The sequence below is a fragment of the Hyaena hyaena genome, unplaced genomic scaffold, assembly GCF_003009895.1.
Source record: "Hyaena hyaena isolate Hyena2069 unplaced genomic scaffold, ASM300989v1 scaffold_75, whole genome shotgun sequence".
Classification (NCBI taxonomy): Eukaryota; Metazoa; Chordata; class Mammalia; order Carnivora; family Hyaenidae; genus Hyaena; species Hyaena hyaena.
This window is the reverse complement of record NW_024080707.1, coordinates 1,111,820-1,133,909: the sequence shown is the minus strand read 5'-3', so window position 1 is coordinate 1,133,909 and position 22,090 is coordinate 1,111,820. Positions and strand designations below refer to the sequence as shown.

The window sequence follows — 22,090 nt, the reverse complement described above, 5'->3', positions numbered from 1 at the left end:
TTTATTTTTTACAAATAGTTTGTTGTCAAGTTGGTTTCCATATAACACCCAGTGCTCATCCTCACAAGTGCCCTCCTCCATGCCCATCTCCCCCCTCCCCCCCAACACCCATCAGTCCTCAGTTTGTTCTCAGTATTCAAAAGTCTTTCATGGTTTGCCTCTCTTTCTCTACCCACTATTTCCCCCCTTCTTCTCCCCCATGGTCCTCTGTTAAGTTCCTCCTAATCCTCCTATACGTGCAAACATATGGTATCTGTCCTTCTCTGCCTGACTTATTTCGCTCAGCATAACACCCTCAAGGTCCATCCATGTTGCTACACATGGCCAGATTTCATTATTTCTCATTGCCATGTAGCATTCCATTGTATAGATGAACCTCATCTTCTTGATCGATTCGCCCTTTGATGGACTTAGGCTCTTTCCATGTTTTGGCTATTGTTGAGAGTGCTGCTATGAACATTGGGGTCCATGTGTTCCTATGCATCAGCACTCCTGTATCCCTTGGGTAAATTCCTAGCAGTGCTATTGCTGGGTCATAGGGAAGTTCTATTGTTAACTTTTTGAGGAAACTCCACACTGTTTTCCAGCATTGGGCAATGGATTTTGTATATTCCTTTACATATGATTGTTTCAGCGTGCAGTTCAGTATCTTACAAATCAGTTTGTATAGTCACGGTTTGTGTTTGTAAGATTTCTGATGGGTTTAGAACAGCTTCCACCTGGGGGCTAATATAGCTACATATTCTTGAAAAGTAGCTTCATGCACATGACAAGAGTGATAAAAGTTACTGTATCTCTTCCATCTAGGGATCTGAGTCTTTGTAACATGTTCTAAGGGAATTTCTTGGCTTCCTTCCTGTTCCTCCTTTCAGATAGAACACAATCTAATATACCTCTGGGAAAGCAAAGCCCTCTTCAATTTCACCCCTGCTCAGACCAAGAAATAATCTACATACCTTATTTCTGTGGCCACAGTTGGGGGAAGGGTGGGATAGGATGCTGATAGGGAGGGTAAAAGGGAGAGAGACACAGAGAGACCCCTCAAAAGAGTGTTCTATGTGGGATCAGAACCAAAGGAATAATTCTCTCTCTCCCTCTCTCTTTATTTTTGTAAGTTTGTAAGAGCCCAATATGTGTTTTTGACTCATATTGAAATCCCCTTCTTTAGAGAGATGAAGGGGAAAGCAGCTTTAAGTCATAGTATTTATAGTATAGAATGCCCCACTAGATTCTGTGCTACAACCATAAATCCATGGTAAAGTTTTGGGGTACAATCTGAGAGAGAAGTTGATTAAATGATTTAAACCAATAACAAGTGAAGAATAAAAAATGTGAAATTCATTTAAAAAAACAGTTGAAAGGACTGGGTGTGTTTATTCAGAAAATGAGAACACCTAAAGGAAGGTAGAAAAAAGACATAATAGCTATTTTCTGAGACTCAAGGAATAACCCTACAAAAAAGAAGAGCCTTATTTGTGTTGCTTCCAAGGACAAGTGGAGACATTTTAGTTTCTGCCACAACATTGCCCCTTGAGCCAGGCCTTCCACCCAAACCCAAAGCCATCCTTGGGTTCTCAGGGTCTGAGCTGACACTTGGTCTCACAGATAAAAGCCCGGGTTGTAGCATCCAGGATGCCTAGATAGGAATTTCAGCTCTATCGCTTACAGAGTGTGTAAGCTTAGGGAACTTAAAAAAAAGAACAAAAACAACCCAACAACAAAACCCACCTTTTTCTGTCTACCCTCTTTATAAAATCAAGAAATTTCTCATTTCCAAATGGTTTTGCAGACAAATGTAAAAACATATAGTAAGTATTCAATAAAAATCTGTTAACTGAATGAAAGAAATATGTAATAATTGAATGTCATAAAGTGTTAGATTTAAGCTAGAAATAAGGGAGATTCAAGCTAATTGAATGATCCTTGAAGTACTGAGCTTCCTGTCTCTAAAACCATCCAAGCAGAGATTAAGTAGTTGCTTGGCAGAAATGTTTTAAAGGGTTTTGGTTTTCCTTTGTTTATATTTTTTTCCAAGTCTTTATTTTAAAGGGAACATTTGTAATGCCCGTTCTAATACTAATTCTCTCTTTAACCACAAGATGGCACTCAATGTTCACCCTTTGAGGAGTCAAAGCCAGTATTCCTCCTTAAAAATATATTAAGTACAGAATTATGTAAATCTATAAAAACAATGTTTAACTTCAATAACCCTGAAAGGATACCACAAACATACATTAATGTATTCAGCATAAGTATTTTCTATATAACTGGAGAAAAGGGAATCATAGTATGCTAAAGAAAAATCCAGACTCAGATACAGGAACTTAGAAATCTTATATATTAACTCCTTAATTTCAAATACAGTACAGAAACATCTGGGTGGCTCAGTCAGTTGGGCATCTGACTCTTGATTTCAGCTCAGGTGATGATCTTACAGTAGTGAGATGGAGCCCTGCCTAAGGCTCTGTGCTGGGCATGGAGCCTGCTTGAGATACGTTCTCTCTCTCTCTCTCTCTCTCTCTCTCTCTCCCACTCCTTCTCCCTCTGCCCCTCCCTTGCTCACACACTCTCTCAAAATAAACAATAAAATAAAATAAAATAAAATACAGTACAACTAAATCCATAGTATATTTTATAAATATAAGAAAGTTTTACGAAGGACAAAGGAGCTAACATTGTTTAATAAAAGAATTTGAGATTGATCCCAAAAAACTTTTTCCACAAAAGGTAGACTTGATTTGCGCTAGCAATTGGGTAGACAACATTTCCACATTACCTGAAAATTTTAAGCTTGTAATAAGCCTATATTAATGGGAAAGTAGAAATAATTTAGTTGTAGTTTTTAAATACATGTTTATCAATAACTTTGGGCGAGCTGGTTAATTATGCTTCTCTCATTAATAAACCGCAGGTAATATCTACCTCTACTTAACACAGCATTTCTGTAGAGAAATTTAGGGGTGACCATCCAGGTGAAAAGGGAGGCTAGGAATTTTGTCTTGAGGCTGTGTCTATACAACAAGGAAGTGGCTTGACTTGGAGTGCAAGTTGATTTGCTATGGCTTTGAAGGAGGCTGACGGACACTACTGTGGGGTTATACTTCAGGGTACAACTATGAACTCTACAGCATGGCCAGCATTACACTAGGAAATGAAAGGATGCCTGGCACACAGTAGATGCTTTGCCATTTAGTTCCTGTTCTCTCTGTACCTCCTCTGTGTAGACGGGAGCAATATCTTCTTTTAAAGCTACAAAGAATGGAAGACTCCAGAACGAATAACTTTTATTTAGATAACTTGTTGTCTGACAAGCTTAGATTATTGGCACAGATATTTCCATGACCACATAAGTGATCACCAGCCATAGAGTATGACACAAACAGTTTTATAAGGAAGAATATTCAAAAGAACAGCTTGTACTGCTTTCTGATTTTGTATCTTTCACTATTTCTCCAAAGAAAATAAACACAAACTACTGATTAGCCTCTAGATTCATATTCTTTCCTGTGTTTTAGTAGAAAAAAAGCCTTTGCTTGAATAGTCAAGAGGGAGGCAAGGCAATGGGGGAGGGAAAAAGGCCTTAGAAATGATAGAATGACCAAACCAAATGATTGATTCATTAATATTTATGAGCTGCTTATAATGACAATAGGTTCCTAGTAATACTAACTAAAAACATGTGTAAAACTTAAGAATTTGCATAAAATATTCATAACAGTTCATTTATATTTCCAGTTTTCAATCACTCTTCTATGATCATACCCTCAGAATTCCCCAAAGAGAACCATTATCTCTCTATTAGAACTAGCCTTAATAGAAGTCAGAATCTACATTTAATTTTTCTAAAAATTAACTCCTTCACATTTAATTTAACTATGAAGTAGGGAAAAGGGGGAAGTATGCATCATTCAACAAACATGCCTGAGTGCCTACAAGGTGTCAGGTCCTACACTAAAGTCAGGGAATACAAAGCAACAATAATGGCCTCTCCCTGGTCACTCTCCATAAACAGATGAATGTCTACACTACAGACTGAGAGAGTTATGGGAGGAGAGCATGGAGGGAAGTGGAAGTCTGAGTCAGGGACCCTGGATCTTCATGCCATCCTTGTGATGGGCTTTGTCAGGCAAGAGAGATGACTAGAGAGGAGAAGAGAAAAGAACCATGTGCATCATGGAACTAAAATAAATGTGATCACGATAGGTGGCACTGCCCTGTTCCTTACCTGGGAACATTTTACAATTTTTACCTGTTTATGACAGAGACTATTTTCATTGTCTGAAAAATTGGGGGGCATGGGTTTTTGTCTCCCCTTCTCCTAAGGAACTAATACTTATTGTCAACACTCTATGATTATATTTATATACAGTCTCACTCAAGAGATCAAATTCAAGACCACTTTGCAAGGTAACTAATGTTATCTCTATTCAACAGCTAAGGAAACAAGCTGAGAGTGGGTAAGAATTGCTCTAAGATCCGTGTGACCCAAAAGCTCATGCTTTCCCCCATGCTACCTCCAAAGAAAGAAGTCTCATCTGAAAACAGAGCTAGGGCCACAGTGGGAAAAGCCTGAATCATAGTGAACCTTTTGAGTACTTACTGCATACCAGATTCTGTTTGAAGAGATTTACATGTATTAATGTATTAATCCTCACAATATTCTTAAGGGGTAGTTATGGTTTTTACTGCCATTTAACAGATGAGGAGACTGAGGCACAAAGAAGTTGGATAATTTGCCCTGAGTTGGTCAGAGAGGTGGGAATTGGCAGAGCCGGGTTTGAAGTGCAGACAGCCTGGGGCCCTGGTCCCTGCATTTAAGCACTCCACATTCCACCTTTTCACTCAGACCAAAGCCTAACTCTAGACCACCAGCAAAGACCCTGCTGGGAAACACAGCCCAGGCAGAAGGCACAAAGTGGTGAAGAGATCTTATGTCCCAGAATAATAGTGAGAAAAAAGAACTTGGTGTGGCTTAAGAATCAAGTCTTGATTGATGAGGAATTGGGAGGACAGTAGGAGGCGGGATGCGAAGCAGGAAAGATAGGTCTTTCTCTTTAATACTATGTAGATGAAAGGTTGTTAATTTGCAGTTTCTGTTTCTTTTAACAGGAAATTTCAAGCCCAGGAAAGCGTTTTCAATATTAAAGCAGAGAAATGCATAATGACCTTATATTGCATGTATGTAGAGACCAATTACTTGCTTGCAAAGATGCCCAAACATTTTCTACTTGAGACTCTATGAATTGACCACTTTATTATATTGTATTTTGATTGAACATGAGACTTCTAATAATTGTTTGAAAAAAAGTTGATTCAACATACTTTAGATTTTTGCAACCTCTTGTGGCATATTTATGCCACACGAAAATTATCCAGCTAAATGTCATAGCTTTTAAAAACTTTATTGTTTTTAAACTAATCAACCCCAAAATTTAAAAGAAGCAAGTAGCATTTGATCTAAATATATTCTCATCAACCACCAGATGGCATAAGGTGTGAGAGTTTTATTCTGACAGGGTCAACCACGCACATGATAATTTCACCTATAACTTCAAAATAATGTATTTGGGAAAATGTTCTACACTCAGACAGCTCACAATTATTTCAGCCATATGTGGAAGTGGATGGAAAAGTTGAAAATGACAGAGTCCTACTTTTTCTAAAATTTGGGTTCTGTGGGACGCTGGCATTACATAATGAATCAATGATCAAACAAATAAAACAAAGCAGTTCTGTTAAGGGAAATAAAAAAGGAAGTCATGTCGAAGCAAAATTAACCTTATATTCTAAGTAGCTTTCTTTAACTCTAAATGAAACTTGAAACATGACTTCATGAAAAAAAAAACATGCTTGTGTTCTTCAAATTCTACTTTAAAAAACGTTTTCTACTGCCTATAATTTATTCTGAAGGTAGAGAAGTATCAGATGCAAAAGCTTTTCTCCACTCTGGCTTAAAGGGAAGCTGTCATAGAAGTCAACTGAAAAAAGAATATCCAAGTGAAAAACCCCATCTGAACTACGATGTCAAAGGGTAGGAAAGTATATATTTTTTAAGAAGCCCAATTTCTTTAAAAAATTTCTTTAAATGTTTGTTTATTTTTCAGAGAGAGAGACAGAGACAGAGACAGAGACAGAGACAGAGAGAAAGGGAGACACAGAATCCAAAGCAGGCTCCAGGCTCTGAGCTGTCAGCACAAAGCCTGATGGGAGGCTCAAACTTGTGAACTGCAAGATCATGACCTGAGCCAAAGTCTGACTCTTAACCGACTAAGCCACACAGGTGCACCAAAGAACCTCAATTTCTACAGAAATTCAAAACAGTATATTATTTTTATTAATCCTGTATATCCTTCTAGAAATAAACAATCACACTGCTAACAAGCAGAAGGGTTAGAAACTGAGGTTAATGAAGTAAATGCAAAAAAAAGAAAAAAGAAAAAGGATCTTTAACTCCACTAGTGTTGTGTAGCACATTCACCAAGTCCTTTGAAAAAAGCACATGAGAATAAGTAACTACTATAGCCCAGCTAAACCACAGTGCTCAGAAGCAATCTTTTGCCAGCATGATGAAAAGGCAAAACTGCCTTTAGGAGTCAAGAGACCAAAGATGAGATTAAGATGTGTTCTCTAACATGGTCTAATAGTCAAAAATTTCTGAAGCTATTGTAATAATTTTATATTTTACTAGATGGTTGCTCATTAGATGAAATATGTTTGGTTCTTGAATGAAAAATTCATGGATGATGAAAAGATATTTAGAACTGTGAGAAGGATGAAAAGCTAATTGGTGATACAGAGACAGGGGGTTCTTTTTGTGTTTTTCTGATTTCTGGGTCATATGATAATAAGGATAATGGGAAATGGAGTAAGAGAAGTAATGTGGAAGGTGTTGTGAGAGTCCTTCACTGTGGCGCATGTTCAACTCTAGTTTTGGCAGCCAAGAGAGAAACATTAATAAAGGGTAACTCACTAAAGTAGAGTTGTGGGGCCAGAAGGTAAAGCCTTACTACCCAAATTCAAGTACAGGAAGAACTGTCCATTATAGACCCCAAAAGAAGAATCTCATTAGGAAAGGATCATCAGTCACAGATACCAACAGGGAAAGATGTTCATTCCCTCTCCTATAAGAAACTGACGACGCCAGCAACTTAGCCAATGAGAAACTGCCAGCAACTTAGCCAATGAGAAACCGTCACCATCCTGAACTTGTGCTTTCAAAACAACTCCTCTCAAACTTCTTCCTTCTCTTTAAAGTGATGTTCCTCTTCCTTTGTTTGTGCTTTTGGCCTGGATTTCAAGTCCCAAATTGCAGTTCTCTGCTATTCCTGAATAAAACCTTTTTTGCTGGTCAGACAACTTAAATTTTAAAGGTTAACAGTAGCAAAGATGTTTCCCACCTAGGTTCATAGGAAAGAGAGAGAGATACTTCTTACTCTCGTTCTTATGTGTAGAAAAGGGCATCTGTAGTTATTTCCAAAGATTTCTTTTGATGGTTAAGCTAGCCAGTAGAAAGTAGAATGATATATTTCAAGTTAAGAAGATAATATTAATTACTTACTTTAGATTCCATTCTCTAGGATGTTTTAATTCAAGTTTCTTCCATTTATAATATTCTTCAATAAAATGTGGATCTTCAAACACTGAAATTAGAGTTTTGAAAAAGGTTCAAAGTTTAAAATAATTCACTTTTCATTAAGTTGGTATGTGGCAATGATGTATTATATAGTTCAAGTCAAATTACAGTGCTCACTTTCCAAATTACTTCCTTTTCCTTGAACTTTGTATTATTGGATATTTGATGTAAGTTGATTTTTCTTCAAAATTTCCATTATAATGACATTTGTTTATATATCATTTGTGGTAATGAAGAAGGTGTTAATATAACTTCTATAGAAACTACAGACACCACAGTTTAACAAAATTCGAATTCAGCACCACTAGTGATAAACAAAAGGTGACACTATAGGTCTTGATATTTCACAAAGCAAGGATATACTCTGAATGAATCCCTTGCCAATGACAGACAACTCTCCTCTCTGTTATTGGGAAACTGCCTGTTCCATTGCCAGACAGTAAGGTCACAATGTCTTTCCTCAACCTGAGTGCTGAGTCTTCACGGGTCCTAGTTCAGACCTCTGGAGCAATACTGACCAGGCTCATCCTTTCCCCATGAGAGAGAGTCCTTCTAATATTTGAAGATACCTATCAGAACAGCCTCAGTTCCCCCAATTTTATCTTAAGATATGGTTTTCTAGAGACCTAATCATCCTGACCATCCTGGTGGTGAACTTTGCTAACATTCTTATTAAAGTTTATGCCCAGAACTGGCTCAGGATCTTGATTTCTTTTGAATAGCAAAGATGTAAGTGGGTTACTACCTCTCTTGATCTGTGTATTATGCTTCTATCACTTCAGCTTAGATCTGCATTAGTATTTTCTGGAAATCAAAGTACACCACTGGCTCATATGTTTGCAGTTAATTATAAACCTTATGCCTTCAATAAAACTAACATAAAATTTACTGAAAGTCAGATCATACACACAAACATCTATCTATCTATCTATCTATCTATCTATCTATCTATCTATCTATCTACCTACCTACCTACCTACCTACCTACCATTGTCTCCCTGCTTCTTGTAATTGTCCTGGGTTTAGAGTCTTGAACTATTTAACCAATAGATGCTCTCCACCAGGCTTACCCTTATCTGGAGCTTCCTTCTAAACAATGATTGATTAACCACTGCTAGCTTGATGAACTATGTCAGTGGTAGAAACATTTACACTGAATAGTTCTCATTTTCTTCTATTAATATTATTTTAGCCAGCAGTATTCTTGTCTATTCTTTGATTTCTTTTCTTCCTTCAAGCACACACAAGTACACATAAATGTGTGTTCTTATAGGCTTTATTAATATTCTTTTTGTTGCTATTTGGATTTACATTTCTCCCTTCCTTTATATTAAGGAAGCAAATATGAGCTCCCTAAGGTTCTTAGTGAGATATCAATATTTCCTTTAAATGATTATAATAACTAATATTAATAGGATTGTTACCACACATTGGGAATCTGTAAAGTAGGTACATAGTGGTTACCATTACAGTATACACTTTACATATGAACAAATAGATAATTGAGCAATGTCTTCTCATTGGGACTATTCATTACTACTTAGATTAAATTTAAATTTGAGGTTTCTATTCAAGGATAATTCATGTTTCCTTGTATTTTTGAAATTGCCTTTCCTACATTTTCTATTTGAATATGCACATCAGTCTCTTCCTTATATATTATGAAACCCCAAATGGCATGGTCATCCCTCCTGAATATTTCCATTAATTTTATATCATTGACTCATTTTCTTCATTGCCTTCTCTACTATCTGAGAGCTAAAAAATGCCACAGTGTTTGTACAGACTTTTATTTTAATGCTTCCTATTTTATCCCTGTAGTTTTCTCATTCACCTGTTCTCGTACCATCTGATCATAAACTTCTCAAAAAGCGTATCATAATATGTATGTATCTAGACATAGAAGATGCTAAATGAGTGATGTTGATAGGAGGGAAGTAATTAACGGGATGAGTGATGTTGATAGGAGGGAAATAATTAACGGGGTGGGGGGGGGGGGGAGAACGTGAGAGTGAGCAGGAGGAAAGGACCAGTGAAATTTTGTCATTCATTCTTGAAGCTAAAATCCCCCATCATGACCATATCTTGTCTTTGTGGCAGTTTTGTAGTCTCTGGTAGAAAATTATCTTCTATTGGCTTCATGATAAACTTTTTTCTTCCTTTCCTTCTAAGGATAACTGGACATCATCTTTACTTTGTTTTTTCCATGACACATCTCTTATCCAACATCTTTATAGGTTGATCTAAAATTTTTTCCACGGCTGGGACTGTCACATCCAAAGAAATATAGTAGCATCAACTTGCCTTACCATGCTTTGTCTTCACACATGTTATCTCATACTAATCATAGAACAACTTAAAATGGATTGGAATGTTTCTTTCAATGAATAGAAATTTTAGAATCAGGTACAGAGCATTAAATGGCTAACTTAAAGTCACTTAACTGTATGTGGCAGAACTAGTACAGGGCTCTGAAGTCTCCAACTTCCAACACCATTCTCTTCCCACTGCAGCCTTTCCAACCTTGGTTGCACATTGCAATCACCTGGGGAGCTCTAAAAACTACTACCGCTAGGTCCTGCTCCCAGAGATCCTGATATAATTAGTGTGGGGGTGTGCCTTTTACATGGGAATTGTTACAAGTTCCTCTGGTAGTTCTAATGAGTAGTCAAGACTGAGACGCACTGCATTAGAATTAGATAATGCTGCCTCTTGCATTCTGGAGACACTTGCCCTGATTGCTGGCTCAAAGACTTAAAGAACAAAAGTCTTCTAGGGTGAAAGCGAGCATCTCCATGATGTTTCAAGGTGTCTGGTCTATCTGATGACAGCAAACAAACACCAGGAAGCCTGCGCTCAGTATTACAGGGTACACTGGTCTGAAGGAATTCTTTTCCTTTAACATAAACATTTCCTTATGGCGATCATATTCTGTCATTAAAGGTGCTGTTGCCCACAACCATATGTATTGGATTGTTCTCTGCCAAACTTTTATTTGCCATTCTATACTGATGGACAGAGAACGGGGGATTATCATTGCATTTCTCCATATGATTGCCTATGATTATAAAGTAATAATTATAATTGTAATTATTGAAAAATGTACTGCATGTACTTCAGAGTTTGAATTTATATCTCAGGCTATAGAGAGAGAACATTTTTATATCATATTATGGAAGCAGTTTCAGTATATGAAAAAGAGCATTAAATATAGAGTCAGAGGAACTGGTTCAAGTCATAGAGTCGGAGCCTACTTGTACTAATAATAACCACACTTATTGAGCACTCACTATGTGCTAGGCACTATTGTATGTGCTTCAATGCTACGAGGTAGGTGCTACAATTCTACTCATTTTACAGATGAGGAAACTGACAGAGAGGTTAAGAAACTTACCCAAGGTCACACAGCTACTAAATGGAAGAACCAGGATTAAATCTCAACAATTTGGCTCCAGAATTTATACTCTTTATCAATATATAATATTCCCTCTTACCTGTGTGACCTTAGGTAATTACTTAGCTTCTCTTGGTCTTGGTTTTCTCATCTGTAAAACAGAGTAATAATAGTAATAATGTCTGGTTCATAGGGTTGACATGCTACTATACATGACATATATTGGTTGACAAATGAATACAAGAATAAGATTGGGATGATTAAAAAATAATAGAGAGTAGACTTTGTAAACTGTATTGTACATGAACACACTTACCATTATTATGGCACACATGACTATAGGTAGATTTGTCGCACAAAGATATGGAAAAGAGTTAATACCCCAAATCAAAACACAACTGCTCATCAATATTCATAAAAAAACTCTTAAAAGCATGCACAAGAGTTTCATAATCTTTCCAGTGATAAGGACATAACTGTAGAAACTGAAGTTATTAAAAGTTTCCCTTTTATTTCTCAGTGCTTGAAAGAAGCATTCTGTAATCTGAAAGTTTCATCTTTATTATACACAAAATTAGGCCATTAAAAAATAGTATTGGATCTCATCTAACTGAATTATCCAAAGGCAAAATGGCCAGCAGCACATGTAAGGTTTAACTTTAAATTTAGTTTTAATTTTTTTAATTTTTTAAAATGTTTTATTTATTTCTGAGAGAGAGAGAGAGACATCATGAGCAGGGGAGGGTCAGAGAGAGAGGGAGATACAGAATCTGAAGTAGGCTCCAGGCTCTGAGCTGGCTGTCAGCACAGAGCCCGACGCAGGGCTCGAACCCATGAATCGTGAGATCATGACCTGAGCCAAAGTCAGACACTTAACTGACTGAGCCACTCTGGTGCCCCTAGTTTTAATTTTTAAAAAATGTTTGTTTATTTTGAGAGAGAAAGAGTGCGTGAGTATGCAAGCAAGGAGAGGGGCAGAGAGAGAGGAAGAGAGAGAATCCCAAGCAGGCTCTGGCACTGTCAGCACACAGCCTGATACTGATACTGGGCTTGATCTTACAAATCATGAGATCATGACCTGAACCAAAATCAAGAGTCAGATACCTAACTCACTGAGCCACCTAAGTTTAATGTTTAAAAATAAAGTGCTGATTATTATTGAAGGAAACCCCCGGAAACATTCTTATAACAAATCCTTAGGGGAAGAATAGGCAGAGTGATTGTAAAATCCTGTACCAATGGTTAGAATCAAAGTCTCTGAAATTCTTCTGAGTTAGAGGTAGCCACTAAAGCTCGCAAAAAGGGTTGAATTACATACAATGTTAGTGATGGATGTAGAAAGGAGAACCAAGTTAAACATTTTGGTGGCAAGTCTTTCAAAGAAGAAACTGCAGTCAGTGGTGCTTCATTATTTTCTTTCATTTTTAATTCTTTCTTTTCTTTTTAAAAATTTTTAAAAATGTTTTTATTTATTTCTGGGAGAGAGAAAGACAGCATGAACAGGGGAGAATCAGAGGGAGGGAGACACAGTATCCAAAACAGGCTCCAGGCTCTGAGCTAGCTGTCAACACAGAGTCTAACGTGGGGCTCAAACCCACGAATCATGAGATCATGACCTGAGTCAACGTCAGAAGCTTAACCAACGGAACCACCCAGGAGCCCCTTTTCATTGTTTTTTTTTTTTTATTATTGCAAGACAATCATTTCCAAATTTCCTTAAGTTCTAGCTTGTGCTATTATTTATTATTATTATTATTATTATTATTATTATTATTATGAAAATAGGCTTCACACTCAGTGAAGAGCCCAAGGTGGGGCCCAAACCCACAATCATGTGAGATCATTGTCTGAGCCAAGATCAAGAGTCAGACACTCAACCAACTGAGCCACCCAGGTACCCCTATTTTTTTTCTCTTAGCAGTTTGGAGTTTATAAATGCTTCTATATATTTACATGTATTCCAAAAAGCACCATTCTTCTCTACCCCCTCCCCTCCTCCTTCTTTTTTAGAAAGAGTGTAAGTGGGGGGAAGGGGCAGAGAGAGAATCTGAAACAGGCTCCACACTCAGTGTAGACCCTGGGACCATTACCTGAACTGAAACCAAGAGTCAGTTGCTCAGCAAACTGGGCTACCCAGGTGCCTCTTCCATAAAGCACCATTCTATACCAGTTAGTTTGTTTTATGGTTGAAGGAGTTGGATGATGAGTCGTTCCCTAGAATGTGCCAATTGCCTCTCTACCCCTTGCTTGTTAAGGGTTCCTGCATCCTGGAACCTTTCTGAGTTCCTCAGTACCTCCACACAGGAGGTATTCATGATGTGTTTGCTGAGTTGACTAAGCAGCACCCAACCACAAACCTGTGAAATGAAGTAAATATTCATGTACTCTGGTATCAAAAGTAATAAAATTCTTTATACTGATAGAATTGCTAAAGATTGTGTTTCTTAAAGCACCTTTAATAATTTTTCTTAACCACAAATCTATGATGAGGAAGGTAATGTGTGATCACAAAATAATAACTAACATCCTGAAAAAACATGTAATTTCTTAGAAGTTATTGATCTAATTTATTTTTTAATATTTGTTAAGCTTAGCATTATTTTTTCCCTCTAATTTGTGCCTTAAAACTACACACTTTTTGGTGATATCTTGTTCTGTTGAAACCAAATATGAGACTATCACAATGATGAGATGAAATTCGATGAGATGAAAATTAAGGCAGTGATTATCAGGGTGGAGTAGAGAGGGAAACATTGGTTTTTGTTTTTTGTTAAGTTGGGGAAAAGGGTGGAAGGAGAGGGAGAGTATCTTAAGCAGGAGCCCTACATGGGGTTTGATCCCACAATCCTGGGATCATGACCCAAGGGAAATCAAGAGTCTGTTACTCAACTGACTGAGGCACCCAGGTGCCCTGAAGGAGAAGCATTCTTAATGTTGTAGGAGATAAAGTAAACAAAGCTTAATCTGGGAGACAGAGAGTTCCAGGAAATGTCTATGATTCTGGTTTGGGCAAGTAAATGCAATAATGCTACTATCCTTAACCCAGAGAGGTAATAAAGGAGGGAGGCTAGGTGTTGGGGCAAGATCATGAATTCGCTTTGGGATATCTTAGGTAGGAGTTGCCTGTAACACATGTAGGTAGGATGTCCAATGCACAGTTATAAATATGCATGCAGAATTCAGAAGAGAGCTTGGCTAGAAATGAGGCTTTGTGAATTATTGGCAGGTAGATTAATGAAAACCATGGTGACAGCTGAGGTCTCTCACAGACAGTGGGCAAAGGGAAGTGAATGAAGAAGTTTTTCCTAGGAGTGCCTGGATGGCTCAGTCAGTTGAGCATCTGACTCTTAATTTCCCCTTGGGTCACGATCCCATGGTGATGGGATCAGACCCGCATTGGGCCCCACGTCGGGCTCCAAGCTGAGCATAAAGCCTGCTTGGGATTCCCACTCTTTCTCTTTTTTCCCTGTCTGCCCCCCCCCCCCCACATGTGCTCTCTCGCGCGCGCATGCACGCTCTCTCTCTTTTTCCAATAAAAAGCATTTTGCTAAAGAAAGAGGCAGAGGAGCATTGAGGAAGGAGGCAAACCATGGATGATGGTATCTAACTCAAGGAGAGCATAGCAAATGAGAGTACAAGTAAGATAAAGACTAAAAGGGTGGGGTGCCTAGCTGCCTCAATTGGTGCGACTTTTTCTAAACTTAAAAAAAAATGTTTTATTTATTTGAGAGAGAGAGAGAGAGAGAACAGGGGAGGGTCAGAGAGAGAGGGAGACACAGAATCCAAAACAAGCTCCAGGCTCTGAGCTGTCAGCACAGAGCCCGATGCAGGGCTGGAACCCACAAACTGTGAGATCATGACCTGAGCCGAAGTGAGACACTTAACTGACTGAGCCACCCAGGTGCCCTGGTTGGTGTGACTCTTGATGTCAGTGTTGTGAGTTTGAGCCCTACACTGGGCAAGGAGTCTACTTAAAACTAAAAAAGGTAATCACTGAGCCTGGGAGTTAGGAAGTCATGGGTAACTTCAGAATGCATCATTTCAGCAGGACAGACTGGATAACCTACTTGGATCCAAATAATGAAACAGCATACAAATGATTCAATTAAATGGGACCAGTAAATTGTCCAGCTCTCCCTTTCTGCCTTTTGGCTCCTAATGTATGATAGCAACAGGCGATTCTTCCCTAGACTGATCACCGCAAGCCCTAGGCTCATATGTTTCCTTGTTGTCTACTTAATACTTTCTCTGGCTTTGAGGATAATTGTTTAGAATCAAAAGGCTCCTTTTGCTATGAAGGCTCCTTTTTGGAGTGAAGGGAATAAAGTAAGCCTCATGAGACTGAGAACTTCATCTTTTATCCCGCCAAATGTCTATCTTTCCTTCTGGATGTTAATGAGACTGCAGTCCAGGGCTTTATACAAAAGAGGAACTAAATTAATAGTTGTTGAATGATTCATATATAGAGGCAACAGAGAGCTTTATCACCTTCAGATTACAAATATATGTCAATTAGTCTTTGGAAGCAAGACAAGTTGAGAATAATTAAGAGATTAATATATACCAAAAGGACATGAAATAAGGCTAGATCACCTTACATGGGTTTCTATAATATCCTGTGGCTTTAGATGTGGCTATTCCAGACCATGTCCTGTAGTAATCATTAAATGAGATTGCCTTAGTTGACCTGAAAATATACATAAAAATCAGACAATGAGTATTTGCAAGTTTGCTTTTTAAAATTGTTTTATCAGATTGGACTGTTTCAGATAATGATATCTTGCCATAAGACATTAAACTGATTTGCAATTTCTAATAAATGATCACATGTTAATGTCTCCACTAACACAAATCACAAAAAGAAAATCTTGCCAAACATTTCAAAGTGTAAAATGTGCATCTGTGTTTTTATAAAAAGAAAAATATAGGTTTAAGATATCTGCCTTTCATGACTAATATTTAAAAAAAGAATTTCAAGAAAAGCATCATAGTTGCACATTTCTCTTTCTGCAATAAACAGTTTTCTTAAGTATCTATGCCAAGTTTTATTAAGATCGCCTTTATTTCCTTTCTACTATGAGGAAAAATAAAACAACAGAATTGAGATCAGTTAAATTTTCACACAAAATTTTCATAGAGGAGGAAAGCCCAACTCTTTTCTAATAACCTTGCCTGCACTTTTCCTTCCCTGTGCTAATATTACTCTATTCTAATGGTAGAGGAAAGATTGTTAGAAAATACTGAACAGGAGCTGTGAAACAGTCACTTAAATAACTACATTTCCAACTTTTTTTCGTACAAACATTTTGACTGCAGAGATCCTCAACACTCTACCAACAAAATACTACTTTGGGATATTTTCAGATGTGTGAAATCACCACTTAACTGCCTTAAGTAGATGCTGGAGCATCAGACATAAAAGACCTTATGTCTGTTTTCTTTGAAGTTCTTAGCTCTTTGGAAGAAGAAATAACTTTTCAGTTAGAACAAGTATACCAGCGTTAATTTTTCCAGGTGAATTGTAGCTACCTTGAAGTAAATACCGGACTCAATTTTGAAATGGATGGTACAATATCTAAATTCTTTAATGCATTCATTTATTTAAATGATAATTATAGACACCTAATTTTAAGAGTAACATTTTTCAAATGCGTTATTGCTCTTGCAATCACACATAAGTAGAAATCTGAAACTGGGCGAAGATAAACTAATTCTGCTGTTATGGCACCCAGAGCTGTGTGCAGTGCTTTACAGCACTAAATGACATATTAAACTAACATTAATTTTGCCAACGAAATGCTTTGGCTTTTGGCAACAGAGGTAACAAAATGAAAGGCTGCATTATATCTCTTGCATGAAAAAGCTTGTGATCAATTTGCTGTCACAGATCATTTAGCAGACAACAATGACCCAAGAGGAAGGAAACTGTCAACACACTGTCTCGTGAAAAAAAAATACACCATCTTTAGACACAATCGTCTCCATTGTTTTTTTTGTCTGTTTGACGACGACCCATGACCCTCTCCCTTCCCAGTGGTGTCCTGTTCAATTTCAAACTGTTAGCCTTCAGGGGCTTTCTTTTCTTCCCCAGCATAATTAAAAATATTACTCAAAAAGGTATGACTTTAGTATAGTTTGAGTACACAAAGCAGAATGTCTTAAATATTTGAGAAAATTTGCATTTCCAATTCTGTAAAAGAGAATAAGAGAACAGTAACTCTTTTAATAATAATTCAGATAAGCTACTACGTTTACAGAGAAGTATACAAACTACATGTGTTTATAATTTGAAAAATGAACAGCAATTTCCTGAGCATTATCATTGGCATTATGAATATGAAAAAGTAGAAGTTATAATTTTAAACTGAACATCAGAGTCTATTATCTTATCGGGAAAATAAAATATATACCCAAATTAGCAAATAAAATAGTTCTATATTTAACACGTAAAGTGTTACATCATTTAGCACAGACATTTGGAGATGACAATGACAGATAGTTCTTTGGCAGTAGCTGTAAGCTAAAAGAGTTGAAGAGGAGGTGTGACTTTGTTTTGGAGGTTTTAGGGAAGGAGTCACTTAGGATATGAACCTGGAAGAGAGGGAGGCGTTTTAGTCCAGGAGAAGAGTATTAACACTAGCTCACATGAGAAGGAGCACGGTGTGCGCATGTGCACATACATGTAGTCCATGTTGAGGGAAGAGACAATAATAAGATAACTAACTATAGTGGAGAGTTCCAATTTCAGAGCAATTGGAATTCGACAAAATAGCTGAAACTGGGCAATGCAGGGTCTTCAGATTTAGGCAGAGAACGGGTTAGAGTCGGTTCAGTAATCTGATTTATTAGGTGATAGACAGCAATCAGAAGTTCTCGAATAAGGCAAGTAAATTATAAAACGAGTGTGTAAGAGTTTTTTTTTTTCTGGCTTTACTATGCAGGGTGGAGTATATGAGAGATTAAATGCAGGGAGACAAGTTAGGAAACAGATGCAGAAATTTAGGCAAGAAACACAGAGCTAAGAGGGGGTGGGGGCAGAGACTGAAATGGAGGAGATGAACCTCTGACACGCTAAGGAAATGACCGGACTGGTTTTTTTGATAGGGTGTGAAAGGTGGAGGAATCTGGGGGTCAAATATTCTTCTAAAGCCCAGAAGATCAGTTAGTTTTGCTATTAACAGAAAGCATCTAGAGAGTCCGAAGTAATATATGGGTTTAAATTTAAACATAGGTTTTAGGTGATGACCCTTAGGAGTGTGACTGAGAAACTGAGACTGGAAATAAGAGATTTGGGTCAAATCAACATAAAGGTTGATAGATGATGCCATTAGGGAAAACAAACATAGAAAGAGTAAGTAAGTGTTTAGAAAAGAAAGATCAGGAGCCAATTCAGAGTTAAGAGGAGCCAGTGAAGGAAACAAAAAGGATCCTAAAGGGGAGGAGAGAGTCATGGTAGTGCTAGTTCATGCAACATCCCAGCCATAACCCAAGCCTACTGATTAAACCTCCTACAATCTCTGGATAGTTAGTCATGTAGCATCATGATTAAGAGTACAGGCTCTGGAATCATCTGGCCTGTAAACACTCAGGTACTGCTACTTGTTAGCTGTGTGACTCCAGGCAGATAACTATTTCACTCCTGTTTTCTCATGTATAAAATTACGCCATTTCTCCGGCAGTTTGGTGAGCATTCAGTGAAGTCATCCATGGGAAGAGCCAGGCAGGGCGTTTAGCATCCCTTAACCCTCAGCGTCAGCTACAGTGCCTTGAGTAAGTACCTCATCGTTTCTCTTTTGCAAACTCTCAACAGTTTCCTAATTGTTTTTCTCAGTCTCTCCCTATTCCAGGGAATCGTGCCTCTGCTTAAAGACCATGTTCAGTGACCAAATTCTACAGGATGAAGTCTAAACACTTTCAGATAGAACTCGAGGTGTGTTAAGCATCTGGACATTTCCAACTGTTTCTTCCACTGTTCATCTGTACATACAGAGGCCCCATCATATGAAACTCCCTGCTGAGCCCGAGTTTACCACAGTTTTCTGTATGTGTGCAAGCAGTCCTATCTAGAGACTCATTTGTCTCCTCTGCTTGTCCAACTTTTACATACCAAGGTTCCAGTCCAGTGAAAGTGGTATGTAGGTGAAGGGTGTCACAGTGGATACTGTGGTTGTCTCTCCAATAGTAACTATTCCATTCTTCCCCCTTATGTACATGCCATTCAGTCTGACAGGACTGACCTCTACCCTGACTGTAAGCCACGTCCTGATGGCTCTAAGGCTTTCTGACAATGGTAACTATTTAGGGACAAGAATACGACCTAAAAAGATCCAATGAGACTGAAATTTATTCTCACTTTCCAGTGAACCCCGATATTTGGTAATGTCAATCCTCTTTGTTCTTCTTCAAGATTGTCTTGTTATCCTAAATCTGTTGCATTTATAGATATACTTTAAAACCATCTTGTTAATTTCCAGGGGGGGAAAGCTGCTGAGATTTTAACTGAGGTTGAATTGAATCTATACATGAATTTGGAAAGAACTGACATTGCAATAATATTCAGTCTCTCCAAAGTCACAAACATTGTATATCTATTTCTTTAGTCTTTGAAAATGTCTTCCAGATACATTTTATGGGTTTTGGCATAGGTGTCTTATTCATCTTTTGTTACATTTTGATACTACTGTAATGGCATTTCTAATACTTCCATTTCTATGTATTGATTGCTAGTATAGAAAAATATAGCTGCTTTAAAATTTTTTTAATGTTTATTTATTTTTCAGAGAGAGAGAGAGAGAGAGACTCGGAGTGTGGGCGAGGGAGGGTTAGAGAGAGAGAGAGGGAGACACAGTTTCCAAAGCAGGCTCCAAGCTGTGAGCTGTCAGCACAGAGCCAGACGTGGGGCTCGAACTCACAAACTGTGAGATCATGACCTGAGCTGAAGTTGGCTGCTTAGCCAACTGAGCCACCCAGACACCCCAGTTGCTTTTTAAAATGTTCATCTTCTATCCAGGGACCTGGCTAAATTCACTTATTAATTTTCAAGCTTTGTATATTCATTTGGATTTTACTATTATATGATTCCATTATCTGTGAGCAAAGATGGTTTACTTCCTCCTTTCCAAACTTCATAACTTTTGTTCCTGGCTTCATTGCACTGGCAAGGACTTCTAGTGCAGTGCTGAATAGAAGTAGTGATAATAGACATATTTGTCTCATTAAATTCAGGAGGAAAGCACTCACCGTTCCACAGTTAACTATGAAGTTTGCTGTTAGATTTTTATAGATTCCTTTCATTGGAATAAGGAATTTCTTCTCTATTCCTAGTTTGGTGAGGATTTTTACCATGAATGGGTGATAAATCTTAGCAAATACTTTTTCCTGATTCACTGAGATCATTTTATGGTTTTTCCCTTTATTTGGTTAACTTAGTGAGTTACACTCATTTTTAAATTTTAACCCAACTGACTTTCCTGAAATGAAGCCTTCTTAGTCATGATGTATTACCACTCTTAATGTATCAGTAGATTCAATTTGCTAATATTTTGATTAGGCTTTATGCTTCTGTGTTTATGACAGATTATGGCCTATAATTTTTCTTTCTTGTAATAATCTCAGATTTTAGAATCAGACTTTGGAAGTTTGGAGCTATACCCATTTTCTCTATTCAGTGAAAAAAATTGAATACTTTTCTTCAAAAACTTTTATTTTAAATTTTGAACTACAGGCATACCTCATTGTAATGTGCTTTTCAGATACTGCAATTTTTGCAAATTGAAGGTTTCTGTTCAATTTGAAGCAAATTGTCAAGCGAATCTGTGCCAGTTTTCCACCAGCTTTTGCTCATTTCCTGTCTCTTTGTCACATTTTGGTAATTCTCACAATATTTCTAACTTTCTCATTATATTAGTTACAATGATCTGTGACCAGCGATCTTTGATGTTACCACGGTAATTGTTTTGGGGTGCCATGAACCTCACCTGTGCAGTACGGCAAATTGATAAAAGTGCGTGTTCTGACCACTCCACCCACTGGCCGTTCCCCTGTCTCTCTCCCTCTCCTCCAGCCTCCCTATTCTGTGACAGAACAATATCGAAATTAGTCCAACTAATAACCCTACAATGGTCTCTAAGTGTTCAAGTGAAAGGAAGAGTAGCAGAAGCTAGACATGACTAAGCTTCGTGAGGAAGGCGTATCAAAAGCTGAGATAAGCTGGAAACTAGGCCTCTTGAACCAAACAGCTAATTTGTGAAGGCAAAGGAAAAGTTCTTGAAGGAAATTAAAAGTGCTACCCCAGTAAACACAGGAATGACAGAAAGCAAAACAGCCTTAACACCGATGTGGAGAAAATTTGCATCGTCTGGACAGAAGATCTACCCAGCCACAACATTCCCCTAAAATAAAGACTAATCCACAGCACGGCACTAACTCGCTTCATTCCACGAGGGCTGAGAGAGGTGAGGAAGCTGCAGAAGCAAGTTTGAAGCTGCAGAGGTTGGTTCAGGGGGTGTAAGGAAAGCAGCTGCCTCTGTAACATAAAGGGGCAAGGTGAAGCGGCAAGTGCTGATGTAGAAGCTGCAGCAAGTTCTCCAGAAGCTTTAGCTCAGATAATAACAAACGTGATATTTCATAACCCATCCTTCACCTCCTTTTAATGCAAGTAAAAGTGTGCAGAATCATGTCCAAAAAGACACTTCCATTTTCTTGATATCTAGCAACCAATCCCCTTCTCCCTCACTCCCCCCCCGCCCCCCGCCCCGGGCTTTGTACCTCAGGTCCTGATACACTTTGGTTGCCCCTGGCATCTGGATTCACTTTTACTTTTTATTCTGGAGGTCAAATTACTTTCCCTTGGGTCAGGCGGTGGGGAAAGAAGCTCTCTCACATCTCCATGCTACTGAAAGTGCTTCTGCTCTGGTCTGAATGTGAATTCCTATTCTCCGTTTAGAAATCACCCCAGGCATCACCTTCTCCTGGAAGCTGGTCTTTATATGCCCCTCCTCCTACTCTGGCACTCAAGCTTTAGGAAGATATTTCTTCCTCTGTGCTCCTCCAACATCCAGATC

The 22,090-nt window shown here is 38.0% G+C and overlaps 1 protein-coding gene across 8 annotated transcripts in view; it reads right to left on the bottom strand.

Annotated features, from left to right (window-relative positions):
* UBE2U (ubiquitin conjugating enzyme E2 U) overlaps window positions 1-22,090 on the bottom strand; it is a 53,057-nt gene that overhangs the window by 10,600 nt on the left and 20,367 nt on the right. For 3 of the 8 annotated variants that reach the window (XM_039233443.1, XM_039233444.1, XM_039233450.1), the window contains 2 exons: window positions 15,626-15,714; window positions 7,559-7,640 (listed from right to left, as the gene is read on the bottom strand). In XM_039233443.1, the coding sequence (XP_039089374.1) occupies window positions 7,559-7,640; window positions 15,626-15,714 (171 nt within the window). Of the gene's footprint in view, window positions 1-7,554; window positions 7,641-11,127; window positions 11,179-15,620; window positions 15,715-22,090 lie in introns of those variants that run through there. The other 5 variants (XM_039233448.1, XM_039233449.1, XM_039233447.1 and 2 more) reach the window with 5 other exon arrangements.